At 32.1% G+C, this 16009-nt stretch overlaps 3 protein-coding genes across 13 annotated transcripts in view; 2 read left to right on the forward strand and 1 right to left on the reverse strand.

The window, feature by feature from the left end:
- The window catches only part of Ankle2 (ankyrin repeat and LEM domain-containing protein 2), a 55768-nt gene that overhangs the window by 37291 nt on the left and 2468 nt on the right, over positions 1-16009 (reverse strand). Inside the window, exons 1-3 of one of the 11 annotated variants that reach the window (XM_076488812.1) lie at positions 9475-9602; positions 8086-8145; positions 5726-6161 (exon numbers count right to left, since the gene is read on the reverse strand). The exons of 1 other annotated variant lie outside the window; for it this stretch is intronic. In XM_076488812.1, the coding sequence (XP_076344927.1) occupies positions 5726-6152 (427 nt within the window). In that variant the 5' untranslated portion in view covers positions 6153-6161; positions 8086-8145; positions 9475-9602. Of the gene's footprint in view, positions 1-5725; positions 6323-8085; positions 8146-9474; positions 9617-16009 lie in introns of those variants that run through there. 9 more of the 11 variants (XM_076488807.1, XM_076488810.1, XM_076488805.1 and 6 more) reach the window with 9 other exon arrangements.
- LOC143244338 (uncharacterized) lies at positions 12731-14893 on the forward strand. The gene is made up of 3 exons (XM_076488817.1): positions 12731-13349; positions 13526-13704; positions 14024-14893. The coding sequence occupies exons 1-3, from the start codon at positions 13025-13027 to the stop codon at positions 14141-14143; spliced, it is 624 nt and encodes a 207-aa protein (XP_076344932.1). The 5' UTR covers positions 12731-13024; the 3' UTR covers positions 14144-14893.
- On the forward strand, positions 14171-14887 carry LOC143245541 (E3 SUMO-protein ligase KIAA1586-like). Its single transcript, XM_076491906.1, has one exon. The coding sequence runs from the start codon at positions 14171-14173 to the stop codon at positions 14885-14887; it is 717 nt and encodes a 238-aa protein (XP_076348021.1).

Consider the following 16009-nt stretch of genomic DNA (forward strand, 5'->3'; position numbering starts at 1 on the left):
TTGTGCAATCATGAGATTTTGTTAGTACAATAAAATAATGCAAAAATGTAAATTCATAAGAAATAGTTACAAATAAATTTAAAAATTCTTATATATAATCTGTCTCTGTCAGTCTTTGCATTACTTGACCAAAATAACTAAAAGATAAAAATTATCTCAAACACTACCTTATCAGGTACATTTCATGTTTGTTTTGTTTTTTGAATTTTGCACAAAGCTACTCAAGGGCTATCTGCGCTAGCCATCCCTAATTTAGCAGAATAAGACTAGAGGGAAGGCAGCTAGTCATCACCACCCACCACCAACTCTTGGGCTACTCTGTTACCAATGAATAGTGGGATTGCCCATAACATTATAATGCCCCCACAGCTGAAAGGGTGAGCATTTTTGTTGTGACAAGGATTCAAACCTGCAACCCTCAGATTATGAGTCAAGTGCCTTATCCACCTGATCATGCCAGGCCCACACTTTTCCTGAAGTCAGTGGCGACTGGGGTGGTCATACGTGTTACACTAAACATAATAAGCTATTTCTATGACAACATTGACAAATATTTACCTGTGAAGATTATGTTTTTGCACACAATGCAAACATACCTGCAAACTGACACATTTCTGAATGTATCTCAAGACTGGCTGGTATGGGCATTAAAACTTTTATTAAAATAAAGTAGAGGACAATGTTTTAACCTTCTTAGGTCATATTCAGGTTAACAAAGAGTTTGGAAATGACCATAACCAGGCACATGTCTAAGACATTTTTACATCAAGTGGGTTTCTCATCATCACAAAACATTTCCGAATGGTCTATGCTTCCGTTTGCATGAATGCCATGCTTGTCAAAAATGCAGTATACTATCTACTAAGCAGCTATGGGTTATTCAACATTTAACAAACACAGTTGTGTTGAAATGTATCAGTAAAAGACATGCTACTTACAATTAACAGAAGTAGTCCTAACAAAACATCACTGTTGTGCATCTGGCTCAGAGCTGTTTATACTGCTGTTTCAAAAGCCTGACCAGTTCATGATAACTGGAAAGCTGTATATTTGAACTTTTTAAATTGATCCTTCCACATATGGATCATCTTAAAATTGTTTAAGGTTATCATCAAAGTTGATAATCAAAAACTGTGCCCTGACCCATAGAATATGTTAATTTATGATTTTTTAATATTTCTAAGCACTGAGGAGTGAAAAGTAGATTAAATCTGATCAAAAAACAAATATTTCACAACAGATTTTTCACACTTACACCAAAATATAAATTTCCATTACAAATGTGTATCTAGCTTAGGACCTTTTGCAATATTGCAAGCACTCTACCTAATCAACTTTTCACAGTTTCCCTTGTATAAGAAGCCACAAAAAGCAATGTAACATATTCAGTGGAATATGTAATTAATTCTGGCAAGGCTAAACACAATAAAGAAACCTTACAATGTAAAAACAGTAAATACAAGATTGACACATAACAGATAAAACTAGCTACACATACATGATTCTGTAATCATGCAAGTAGCATTACATCTGTCAGCTACAAACAAATATACGTAACACGTTAGTTTATAGAGTTTATCATACTGTGAACAAATTATTTTCAAAAACAACTAAAAATAATTAAAATGGTTTTCCTCTGTTCTTAATCAATAATGTGATTAAACATTTCTAATGGAAGTTAGAAACTTTTCCAAAGAGTATCATGATATGCAAAATATTTGTTGCATGTTAGCCTACCATACATGAGTAAAGTCAATTATCAGTTATGGAATAAGATAAAAATTACACACAGATAACTGTACAAGAGGTCTCAAAAGCAACATTATAAACATTTGTTCCCTTAATACAAAATATCTTTATTCCAAGAACACTCTTCACAGTCAGAGCCATACAACACACCCAAGTCTTGATGTGGGACTCTGAACTCACAATCACTAAGTAGATATCTACGAATGCTTGAACTGGTATTGGCTAAAATTGGTTGAAGAGGTTCTCTGGTAAAATTTTTCACATGAGAATGAACAAAACAATAACAAATGTATGCTGAAACTTGCCACTCACATCTTTGAATTTAAAATGTGTTTTAGATGTTTTTTTCTAGAGGCAAATGAAGAATAAAGACAAATATTAATACAGAATAGAAACAAATAAAAGAAAATATTTACCAACTGCCTTCTATTCTCTATGTACACAACTTATGAGTAGATACTGCAACAGTTCCAAATAAGAATGGTTTAAAAAGCAATGTTAATAATAAAAAGTCTTTATTTAGCAATGGTTTTAAAATGTGTCAAAAACAAACTGAAAATTGCCAAATTAATTGGTCCAAAAACATTAAATTAAGGATTTCATGTTAAAAAATTGAGGAATAAATACTGAACAACCTCAGTACAAAGTTAGAAGTGAAAGTCTATTTACATACTGTTAAGAAAATGAAATATCAGACTTTAACACAATGACTTATTTGTAATTTTTTAGTTAAACTGAAAATGAATAAGCCACAAAAAACAGGATTAACTGTAGAGTAATGCTTCACAACTCATTTAAATAACACTTCACCTTACAATTGGCATAAATTCATATTGTAGAATTCTAAGTTCACACTGTGTCACAAATGCTTATAATAAGTAACATTTATTCAAATTCCTTGTTGGAAATTCAAAATGATAAAAATTATAAATTAATAGCAATTCTATTACTTCATCATTTTCTGCAGGTATCTATGGTAACGCATCATAAAATGTGTTACTTTATATTCTAATGTATATTTTATTGCATGTTTCTTATTTCATCAAGACAAGTCTTTTTCAACCACTGCTATGTATACCAATACTAGTCTGTCACAACCATGATCCTTCTTGAGAAAATGCCAAAAGAAAGATAAGGGGTAGTAAGGAATGAAAAAAAATCACAACACTGACATTGCACTACTTCTGAGGAAAATATGCTTTTCATCCTACAGAAATGTGTCCCCAAAACCTACAGGATGGAAACATGGAGAGGCTCCCAAATTTTCCAACAGAAAGAAACCCAAAGGTGTTAAATGGCAAGGACATAACAGACCATAAGTGAAAGTTTGATCTCAACCATGCCTTGGCAGCATCTATAATTGTACATAAAGTCCATATCAGGTAGAGGATTTCCTATCTTCCACCTCAAGAATGGGTACTGGGCAGGAATAAGAGCGTCAACACCAAGCACCTGATCTGCATCTGTGCACCTCTAACACAACTAACACCAAATCTACCAAGAACTGACACATAGCAGAAATAAGGAAAATGAAAAGAGACATCAATGTGAGGCAACATCTCCAGTTCAAAATGTGGTGGCATTGGAAATTTATTCATTCCACCATGGTATGAGGTTCCCTCCTCCTACCAACAAAACACATGTAAGGGTTTACATGGCTGGACAGTCTCCAACCAAAACTTGACCCAACAAGGATCTGACATCCAAAGGATGGTAGAAAGTAGGAATACCTCAGCTGGAGGGGCCAACTGAAATATATATAGATGGATGGTTAAGATAGAGTGTTACAACCATCATCTGTGATTATACATCAAATCCATGGTAAGAAGTGTATCATGCCTTCAACACCAGCAGAACTCCACTGCCCTACTCTCAACTGACTCAGGAGAACTGATCTCCATGGTCTTCCATCTCAGCAACTAGGAAAGTGCAAGTGGCAAGGACTCCTATACTCTACTAGAGGAAAGGGAGAAAAATATGTTGGAAAGTAGAGAGAATCACAGTACTGGAGACAGGGCAATGGGTGTTCACAATACCCTATTTTGAAAAGCAGAGCTACCACACTGATGGAGCTGATCACCCAACATAGAGTGACATCTACAATTATACATCAGGTATGCAGTATGAAGAGTCTCAACAGCACAGAGAATAAGATGTGGGAAGTAATCCCTGTCTGCTTTACCTGCAAAAGGTCCATGAGAGTATGGTTTGGGAAGAACACATTTATAAAGCAAGAGACCACAAGATACAACTAAAAATGGTCATACAAAACATCCCCATCTCTGTGGTGTGTGTAACATGATCATGTAGTATCTTATTAGTTTCATGTAATATCTGTAATAACAATGCATATGTGGAAATTAGATGGAGTCAATCAACCAAAATGTGGCAGCATCTTGAACTGTAAATCTAACATGGTCACAGAATGTACAGTACAGGCATCACTTGACACAGAGTAAGATCTAAAACACAGAGCAAAAAGTCCTTGTAAAGAAAAATAAATAGTCCACAAACCCATTCTGATGATGTCCACCCAGGGAGGATGGAAAAGGGCAGCCAAGAATAAGGTAAGGTATTGAATCTAATGGGATAAACAAAAACAAACAAAACAGAGCAACAAACATCCAGAGAAAGGGAAGAATATGCCATTCAAATCTAACCCATGAGGGGAATAGGAAAAAGTCAAGAAAAATTAGGATTCCAATAAAGAAACAAATCAACCTAGGAACTACAGAAAGATGCCGTGCATGTCATATACCATACAAGGGTCCTGAATGGGCAAGAGTTGATCAGGATTGAAATGGTTTTAAAGGTAAAAGATGGAGAGAGAGAAATGAGAAGTAAAATCAGCATTACTTTTACAATCAGCCAAAGTCTTGTGCATGAAGAAACAATCAGGTACTATGGAACAAAACATAACAAACCCCAATCTCAAACACTCTAGAAAGTTGGTGACCACATGCCAACAATGAGGAACAGGGATGGCAAAAAAATTAATATAACAAATATAATGAAAAAGGTCCAAACAGAAGATGAAAAACATGAAATACATTATGTCAGCAGCTGATAACTACAGCATGGTTATGTTAATTATAACTTTGACAGACGTTACTAATATAATTTGTTCAAGGAAAAATAATATAAGTATGTGCTTTGAACTTCTGAACATAATTCAGCAACATTTAGTACTGGAAAATTTTAACATAATACAAAAGTATAACATTAATATTTACTTCTCAAACACTCAAGAGAAACAGAGAATCTTGAGAAAGATTTACAATTAATACTAATTTAGGACTTTAAAAAAGCCCTTTACATAAAATATAATATTAAAGATTCATAACACCTACTGTACTATTGAAGAAATGTGAATAATTAGTACTCAGTGTTTCCATGAAACAAAACAGGACTCTCGACAATTCTTACCTACAAGAATACACTCATGTTTGTTTGATTTTAAAATACATAATCAAAGAATGCACAAAAAACAATTCCAATAACAGGCTTTTAAAAATGTAGCTCACAAGACACTTAAAAGTTTTACAAGTAATTCTTCATGTATCTGAAATCATAAAAAAAAAAAGATTGTTTTATCTCTCGAATGTCAAGGTGTACCAGTTTAATGTATAGCCAGTTTTATGGTTATTTTAATGCACTGCAAAGAATCTCTGGATGAAATAATTTGAAATTTCAGATTAACTCTATAAATTATGTAGCTTCTGCAAATAAAATATTTATGTAATATTTGTATGAATTTGAATATTAAAAAACAAATCTTTAATACTACCAATTACTAGCCCCTAGACATTTTTTGTGAACATACATGCATAAATATATTTACATACACATCTGTGTTAAAGATATTCAAAACTACACACTCATAGCATAAACTTGGAAGAACATTTACAAATCATAGATATACAGTTTATTACTAAAACTATATTATTTTACCAAAAACTAATTTGTACTTGTGTACCATTACCATCACTGCATGATGTCCCAGGAGGTAAACTGACTCCGTAAAAAGATGATGGTGAACTTGAGTCCTCTCCTGAAGTTTCCTCTGATGAGCTCAACTTTTCATATGCATTTATAGAAACATTTTTGAGATGACCATTTTGTTCATAGATATAATGCAAGCTATCGCTTTTCCTGGAGGGGTTATTCTCTTCAGTAGAACACTCAATGGAACAATGAGAATACTGTTCATCAAGAGAACTCTGGCATCCATTAGAACTTAAATGTTCTTTATTTCTAATCCTGTTCAACAAACATTCAAAAACTCCTCTTGTTGAGTCTGTAACAGGTCCAACAGTTTCTCCATATTTCTCCAGTTGAATTCGAAGTTCTTGATCTGACAAAGATGCAGGATCTTTGGATTCCATCATGACAAAATCTCTCATATTTTTGTTCTTAAGTAAAAACACAACACATTATTCAGGAGATGACAAATATCACCTTAAACAATTTGTCAAATAAGAGATGTGAAAAACTGTCCAAGCAACTCAAAATTCCTCATTCTTTTATACAACCTTTTCACTTACATTTTACCCTATTTCACTTGGTTCAATATCTGTAAAAGAAATCACATTATCAGCAATTTAAAAAACATTAATATCAAAATAAAAAACATTCACAGCACATTTAAAAATGGCTCATAAATCTTACTTTTCACAGATTTTACTTTTTATGATTTATACTTAGAAATTTTATTGGATAAAATAATATAATGATATCTTTACACTAATGTGTCTACAAATGTGTGTGATTTAAACTAATTAAAAGTGGAAAAACTGCTAAAAAAGGAGAAAATAGAAAAATAATGTAAAAGTTTCAAAAATTTAATCATATTTCAAAATTATTTTTATAATAAGCATAATGACTGTTCTAGAATACCAATCCACATAAAACAAATTTTCTTACATATGTATTTACATGTACGTTAGAGTGAAACTAGAATAAATACAGAAGTTTCTCCTTCTCTTACAGAAGAGACAGAACAGTCAAACAGTCAAAGAGAAAAAATATCGAATAAATCTATATTCAAGAACATTTTACAATATAATTTGTGAAATCTGGTGTGTGTCCATCAAGGAGGTTGTAATTCGAGGATCTATTTCGTTTTGTCCAGGGTATGGTTTTTTTTAAAGGTTCTGGAGATGTTGAAAATGTCATTTACAAGGAAATTCTGTGAACTTCACCAATATGAATTCAATAGTCCTCAGTGTTAAGACAGTGACTTCAAATACTGCAACTCTATATAATTTGTCAAGTTCTACTAGCAAAATATCATTTGGGAAAATGCATGTCTGTCTGTCCACTACATCTGAATATGAACAACAACAGAAAAGAGACATTTGTAAAATAATTGTACTTACAGGTACTAGGCCTACTAACAGCAACTGTTATAAATGCATGCTAATTATTTCTATGTGTTGTTAGAATTTAACAAAAAACTTTTTCTACTGCAAAATTTTTAAAATATAATTTTACTTACTACTGTAGTATCAAAATGATTTTTTGAAAGTCAGTGCATGGAGTATTGTTTATTTCCTTTTATATCAATAAAAAAAATTTATAATTTTATACTTTCAAGACAATGTATTTGCAGTGAGCAAGTTTAAACGTTTTTCTTGAATTTCATAAACATTGTGTAATTTTTAAAAATTTTGTTTCTAAATTCAGTGTTTTGTTGAGTTCTAAGAATTCTGTTAACAAATGTATAAACATGGATGACTAAATCATATTTTTTAAGGAGGTGTGTGTTAAGCCTTTCTGCCATTAATAAATGTGTAAACAGGGATAACTATCAAAAACTTTGAAGATGGGGTGAGTTCATATAGTACCAATAATGCCAGAGATAGTTTTTAGGTTTAAAAAGCTTTCAGTGTATATCCTTGTGGCCAAATATTTAATTTTGTGTACTTGGGTAAGAATGCCAAATGAGAGAAATACAACTCCATGTTTTATCAATTTCAACATATTCTACTAATTATCAATAATCAAGTCAGTCTGTAGATACACCACGTTTTATTTTGGTACAATTTGTTTTTGAACTGCAAACAAATGATGCAACATGAAATGTGTTTAAGTTTATCCAAAAGTTACTTAAAGGTCAAATGCAACAACCCAATTCAACATTTGATCATTCTGAGCTGTTCATTTCATTTGAAATACTAAAAGGCAGCCACTCCAAATGCATTAACTACGCTTCTTCCCTTGATAATTACACCTTTTTCACATAAAAACCACTTATTGTTTATGAAATAATACAACAAAAGGCCATACAGTCCTTCATGGCTCTTCTTATACAAGAAAAATAAATTTTAAACCCACCCTTTATATTTGAAAGAATTTGCCAATCTTCACAGCAACTCATTCCATAAACCAGTCACCCTATTTAAAAAATAAAACTGTCATTCCTTTTTTTATTATAAAAACAACAGCAATAAGAAATCAGACTTTCATCTTATCCACATTCATAATAATCTTGTAAGCTTCAATAATATCATTTATTTTGGAGGATTATTATGTCATATAATGTGAGATATCCTGTAAGTGCTTATTTTTGGAGAAAGAAAGCTGTTGTTGCTTGCTTTAAAAAAAAAAAAAAGAGGGAGGAAAGAGAGATTTTATAGTTCTCTCATTAGTAGAGAAAGATTTTTTTTAAATTAGCGATTATCAGAATGTTTAAAGGTAAGAGTACAGTTGTAAATAAATGTTTACACATTTTTATCAATATTCCTTTTTTGGAGTTTTGAATTCAAAAAACAGCTATCAAGCTGTTGTTACAAAACTAAATTTTATTTTAAAATAACTTGGTATTGTGTACTAATTGTGAACACTATACTATAAATATGGGTATTAGGTCTAAGATATAATTAATACATTTATAATATACAACCAAATTCAAAAGTCACAATACTGTAAGCTGTTTGTAACATGCAAAATGTTTACCTATTAGGTGGCATATACTTCAGACTACAATAACCAGTTTTATAAAAGCATTTAATCTGTACAGTGTTTTTATCCTTGTTTAATTACCCATCTATTACTACAGAAAAAAAAACCCGAATTCTTGTAATATCAATACAGTTGCTGTTTGAATTTTGCACAAAGTTCAACAAGGGTTATCTTCACTACCTGTCCCTAATTTAATAGTGAAAGATTAAAGGGAAGACAACTAGTCATCACCACTCATTACTAACTCTTGTGCTACTCTTACTAATGAATAGTGGAATAGACCATCACATTATAATACCCCCACGGCAAAAACAAACACACAAAAGAATGAGCATGTTTGGTGGGACAGGGATTTGAACCAGTGACTCTGGAATTGCAAGTGCCTTAACCACTTAGCCATGTTGGGCCATGGCATCAATACAATAAGCATGTTGGAACCCTTAATTTTATACCCAGTTATCACAAATTAATGAAATATGTAGCACCAACAGATGAAGGAAACAATAACTATTTCTTCTGAAATTCAAAAACAGCAGAATAAAGAAAAAGGTAATTTATTATTTACACAACTGAAATAAAGCCACACAAAACTGTACATGAAAAAAAATAGATATATATTGCTCTTTATACTGTTTTTCATATGAAGAAATAAATTTCTATTAATATTTATAAAATTACTATTTCAGACTTATAACTCACTGGGGTGAGTTTTAACCACAATAATATATTATATTTATATTTAGCTGTCTACAGTGTACTTACTACAAATTTCCTGATAATCACTGACAATATTATACTCAGTAATCAGTCAGTGGTAAGATGGCTTCTTATAATTATCTTTGATATATCATTAATGCAATTTAACAAGAAATAGTGCCAATGTATCAAACCGTATCTACTAAATAATCATGTACAGGTTAAACCACATACATAAACAATTTCTAAGCACAAACATCAAAACACGGAATTTTCCAAATAGTGTATGGAAAAGACCTACCACCCAAAGCAAATTTGGGTTGTAATACTATACAAAAGTCAAGGTCAGTCATTTCTTGGCAGATTTTCAATTCTTTCTTTTTTAGCCTTTGTACATAAAAACTACATAAATATTCTTGTCGTAAGTACACAGTACTGTAGAACATAACTAAGTGATGTGGTTATAGGTTTTAATGCAATTATAATTCCCTCCTTAAAGTAAAGATTAAAGGTGAAGTTAATTCATATTCAAAACAAAATTATAACAAGTCTATTTTTCTGTAAAATCTTTCCTCTTTCAATTTTTCAAAGTTAATGATATTTTTCTTTTTTATAAAGATTTATTTCAGTTATGAAATAAAAGTTGTAAAAAAATAAATACTCTTACATTTCACAATTTTTTAAAACAATCTTTAATTGGTAAGATCTCAATGTCAGCATCAATAAGTGCTGCTGTTACGTGGGCAGAAGAAAACTAAAATCACACACACACACACAAGAAACCTATTTTAGAATTATACTATAAAAAAAGGTGATTGGAACTTAATATTTTTGGATATGGCTGTATCGTTAACTACTGAAATTTAATTTTCATAACACACTTTCAACAGCTATGAAACAACCATCTTAAGGTTTCAGAAATGTTTTATTTTTCTATATTCCAGTGCAGCGGATAAAAGCATGATGACACCCCCTCAACAACAAAATAAAATACATTTCTTTGCACCTTTATGCAAACACAGAATGCATGTCAATAAACTTAAGACTGTATATACTGCATCATTATTAAACAAAATAAAAGTACTAATATATTAGTTTTATATACTCCAAATTATCTGTATGGCAACATATTAGAAGAAAAGTTGGATAACAAGAGGTCAGTTGACTTCTGTATTTACATATTAGCTCCACCTTTCAAAAACAAAAAAGAGAAAAGAAAAAAAAAACAGAAAACTTAACCCTCAAAAGTGTTTCCCTGCATTCTTGTCCAGTGTGGCTTGAAATAACAGGTGTGTAAAAACAACATATGTAAGCATGTTTTATATAGAATATTTTTATTCCACCATCAGTAGCTTATACTTTATACTTGCTATATCTGACAGAACTTTGCCTTACATACATATACAAGATCCCTGAGCACACATATCACCCATGTTACTAGGACTATTTCAGTACAAGGCTATGCTCTTAAATGACCATCCAACTAGTCAGCAAAAAATTTCACATCATATGTGAAATTTTAGCCATCTATCCTGCTATAGTTCATGTTGTTCTCTAGTAAAATGATCCAGTTCCATGTGCAACTAAGGTGATGATAATGTAATTGTTCCCTTTGCCAACTTTATAAGGAGCAAAAGATACTCAATGTGTGATAAACTAAACATTAATTAAGAGGGAATAAAACTTATAGTAAACTTGGGCAGTGTTTTAATTTTCAATATACATATATTTCCAACCCATTAGTATTAGCTAGTACATTACTTTTTAACAACTCAAATTTCTACACTACACTATACATAAATTTAAAACCAATAATTTTAGTATCTTATATTACTAATACTTATAATTATATAAAACAAACAATACAGTACTAATTAAATATTGAAACAAAATTGTACATTGAAAATAACCAACTATCTAACAAACAGTACAATAATAACTACCTACCTAAAAAGAGAGTAAAAAAGAAAAACAAATATAGCAATAATACCAGATATTTTTACCAAGATTTAAAGAATATCAACGACCAGATTGTGGGCTTTTCCCTTTCATTTTAGGAAGGCCAACAAAATGAACAAGGACTTGAGGGTTGTATAAATGGATATGCTACACCTATTTTTAAATGGGATGATAAAAGTTTGTCCTGAAAACTACAAGTGTGCAGTGGGAAAATTTCTAGTGATAAAAAAGAAGATATTGCATATTGATTTAGAGAAATATGGTATCATAAAATACAACAAACAAGAATTCTCTAGAGAAAAATACTGCCCTACTAATTTGTTAATTTTAGGGTGATGCCACACTGTCCTTGTGTGGATGATGAAAAGAAACTTGGTGTACTTAGATTTTCAAAAGACTTTTGATAAAGTGTCACATAGAAGATTAGTTGAGACAATCACATCAATAGTGGTTAGAAAAGACCAGTTAATTGAATTGAAAGGTGATCAGATGAGAGAAAGAAATGTTATTTATGGTGTCCAGTCAAACTGGGTCTTTGGTACTAAGCACCATACCTCAGGGATCATTATTTGGGCAAAAATTAATTTTTGCTATATCTAATTAAATTATTTAAATAATTGTTTAAAATTTAAAGTACTTTTTTAAATGATTTAAACAATTATCTGATACATTAAATGCATGCATCACACCAAATTAATAAACATTTGGTAGTTCAGGATATTAATGTTGAGACTTGGCAACAACTAAATTTAATTTCAGTAGTATTGTGTCACTTGTACCACTTAGTACCATATTTTCCAATAAAGAGTGGCATTGCACAATACCAGCCCCTTACACTGATATCTCAGGAAGTGCTTTCTGAAACACTCTCAAAAACATACTACAAATCAGATTGACAACTTAGTTGTAATAGTAGGTAATGTTATAAAATTGGCATTAAAATGTAGATTTTGTCATAAAGTTATCAAATGAGACAATGCTAGTGAGATATATAATAACGGTGAGTTTAAAGTGATAAAGCAGAATTTATTAATGAAAATAACTTGTGTGTTTTTATCCTTATAGTTCAAATTATAACAATTCTTATAAGAGCTCCATCAAATAGTAGTGTGTCTACTTCATAAAAGAATTTCAGTTGTTAGTTAGGAAATATGTCTTGTTGATCTTGTAATAGCATAAAAAACGAGTGCACCTTAGGGCACAAGTTTAGACAGGGCTCATGCTGTTGCTAGCCATATTCGCCAATGGCTATTATTTTTGTTTTTTGGCAAAGAAAAATTGTAATTTGTGAATATACCGGCAAAACACTGTTTGTTTACAAAATGCTAGACTGGTTCACTACATCAACGTTTTTTTAATGCAAGTATGCAGTAAGCAGATAAAAATCAATAATCCATCTGCATTCATGCAAGGTCACGGTCAGGATCGACAAACGTGTGAAAAATTGTTGAATCAACAGTGACCTAACGGCTTGACACAAATAACTCATTTATATGTGGTTGATTAGCAGGGCTATAACTAAAGGACGACCATGAAGATTGTGATGGCTTTCACACGTGTAATTACATTATCTAATGGTGCATGGCTTGGCCGATAATTTAATTAAAAGCAGTTACTGGATTAGTACCATAATAAACACGTACTTGTAAAATACTAAATGTTAATTAGTGGGAAGATTCTCTATAAATTGAGCCAATATGCAGCAAATTCATCAGATCTCAGAATGGCTTCTTCGCAGACCAAACACCCCTTAGACAGTGAAAGTTGTCTAATGCCTCCATCAAAAAAATCCAAATCTGAAACTGACAGTTCACGATCATTCCAAGAAAAATGGTTGAATGAATTTAACTGGCTCAAATATGAAGCCTCTACAAAGCAAATGTTTTGCACATTGTTCATTAAAGTACAGAACTCAAACACTTTCACAACTGGTTGTGTAGTGATGAAAAAAGACAACCTAACCAAGCATCAGAAAACAAAAGGTATTTATTGACTGAGTAAATGTTGAGACTTATTTGGATAGTTAAACTTATAAAATTATTAAATATAATAAAAAAATATGCCCATGTCAATTTATTTCCTAATACTTTAGTAGTGTTATTACATTAAAAAGATGTTGTGATGCATGAGGTAATTCATTTTTTATCATTTATTTCAGACCACAGAGATGCAATGGAGGCATCCAAGCTGTCTACAGCGATGACTAAGGCCACAGTCTCAGCCACAAACAAAAGTGAGACTGCCATCATAGCTGCAATGCACAATGTTTACTTTGCAGCAAAGCATGACCTACCAAGTTCCCTAATTCCAGATCTAAACAGACTATGTATGATGCAGGTAAGTTATTAGGTATACAATAGTTTTTCTGTTCTTGTCGCAAGTGGATTTTATTTGTTGTTCTTAATGAAAAATTTGTTATAGTTACTGATTTACATATTCATGTTCCACAATTACTAATCTCACAAATTATTTATTATGTATATAAAACAGTTTTTATGTTCTTAAATTGTCGAGGGATTATCAGCTAATGTTTTACAAGCAGAATTTCTCTGTTGTTCTTGATGAAATTTGTTACTGATTTATGTATTCATGTTCTAGAGTTACTACTTCCACAAATTATTTATTTATGTATTTATTCTTTTTGTTTTAATTCCAGGGCGCAACACAGCTCCAGGATCTGGTAGTAGACCAACATACTACCTATGAACACAACACTAGTATTAGTGACTTCCAAGATTGTATGGCAGAAGTGTTGAGAGTAAATTTAAAAAACTAACTAGCCAAAAATGGAAAATTCAGCATCATGATTGATGAAAGTACAGACATTTCAGCAAAGCAGAACCTTGTCAACTACATCCGTGTACTAGAGATGAATCAGTTCGATACAGTGACACCACAGACCTATTTCCTTGGAATCTGTGAACTTTACAAAGCTAATGCTGAGAACATTTTTACAAAAGTCATTAGTATGTTATCAGAGAATGGTATTGAAGTGAAAAATTTATGTAGTGTCAGCTCTGATGGTGCTGCTGTGATGGTTGGGTCAAAGTCTGGGGTAGTTACTAGACTAAAGCAATTTGTACCAAGTGTCCTAGCCACAGGAGCTGACAGCATACCATATCTTGTCAAGTACCAGGATATTATGAATTCCATCTCTAAGTTTTTTAAGTACTCGCCAAAAAATATGGCAACTTTGACTGCAGTGCAGAGCATTATCAATGCAGAAGAAAAGAGGTTTAAAGAGATCTTTCACACCAGGTGGTTAAGTTTTGAAGGTGCAGCAGATGCACTGCTTTCCAACTACTCCAGCCTTGTGTCTGTATTTATGGAAGAGACCTCTGGTAAAGCTCTTAGCTTGTATAAACCCATCACTTCATTCAAATTTCTGTATGTGTCACATTACTTGGCTGATTGTTTGAAGCCATTAGCAATTTTGGCAAAAACATTTCAGAGAAAAATCTTAATTTCTCTGAAGTTCACCCACTGCTTGCTTCAACTATTGAGTGTCTGGAGGAAATGAAACAAAACAAATCTGGTGAAATGCTGTCAACGTTTCTGAACGAGGTGCCAGCTGAGCCTCAGTTAGATTCAAATGGACTGTACACTTTTCAGTTTAGTGGGCATACCATAAGAGACAGTGCAGTTCAAAGGTAAGAGGCAGAAAACATATGTGATAAGTTCACATAAAATATGATAAGAAGTCTGAATGACAGGTTTTCAGATAATGATGATGTAGCTATTTTGAATTCCCTCACAAATTTCTTCAACCCACTGCTCAAAGACACAGACATTTCAGCAGACATAGACACAATCAATGATTATTTGTCGACCTTTGGCCATGAGGGAACAAAACAAGAATTGAAATAATTTTCAAAATTTGCTAGATCTACTTTTGAAAGTGGAAACAAGTCTGTAACAGACATTAAAAGTTTCTGCAATTTTGCAGTAAAATACAGAGAGTCCTTCCCTGCAAGTGCAGAACTGGCAGAGAGACTGCTGGTAGCTCCAGTTTCAACAGCTGATTGTGAGCGAGGTTTTAATAAGCAGAATTTAATAAAAATGTGTCTGAGGAATTCAATGAGTACTAGAAACTTGGAAAATATCATGTGTCTGTCAATAGATGGTCCAAACACTGGAAATTTTTATTTTAAGCGTGCCTTTAAGCTCTGGAGTACAAAAAAGAACAGACGTATTCTAATGTAATCATTGAAACAAAGGCACCAGTTGTAACTGTAAATGAGTAGTAAGGCACAACAAAATGACATGCTTCAAGGCATGTATATATTTTTTCATTTTGTCATGAATTTGTGTTCATATTTAGTTTGGTGATGTTTGAGTGATGATATATACTTTATTAAGCAGGGCTATCACCAGAGAGACTTGGGAGAAGTGGTCTCCCAAAACAGATCAAACCTCACTCTTCGTAAGCTCAAGGAAAAGTCATCTTATACAGATTATATTATACAAGAAAAGAATGCTATTGACTGTAAACTTTTCCATAAGTTTGTAAAATTAGAGCAAAACTTCTCCCTGGTTTGCAAGTATAGAGAGACCCCTGTTTAGCAGCATGTAATAACAGTTACTTTTAATTTAGTGACTCGTCTTCCCATGTCATTATTGTAATGATTTGTGTGTGAAAAAC

This window comes from Tachypleus tridentatus, chromosome 2 (assembly GCF_004210375.1).
Source record: "Tachypleus tridentatus isolate NWPU-2018 chromosome 2, ASM421037v1, whole genome shotgun sequence".
NCBI lineage: Eukaryota > Metazoa > Arthropoda > Merostomata > Xiphosura > Limulidae > Tachypleus > Tachypleus tridentatus.

Coding starts and splice junctions, on each gene's coding strand:
- LOC143244338 (XM_076488817.1), top strand. CDS start 13,025: ATGTTAATTAGTGGGAAGATTCTCTATAAATTGAGCCAATATGCAGCA. Junction 13,350..13,525: donor CAAGCATCAGAAAACAAAAG/GTATTTATTGAC, acceptor CATTTATTTCAG/ACCACAGAGATGCAATGGAG. Junction 13,705..14,023: donor ACAGACTATGTATGATGCAG/GTAAGTTATTAG, acceptor TTTTAATTCCAG/GGCGCAACACAGCTCCAGGA.
- LOC143245541 (XM_076491906.1), top strand. CDS start 14,171: ATGATTGATGAAAGTACAGACATTTCAGCAAAGCAGAACCTTGTCAAC.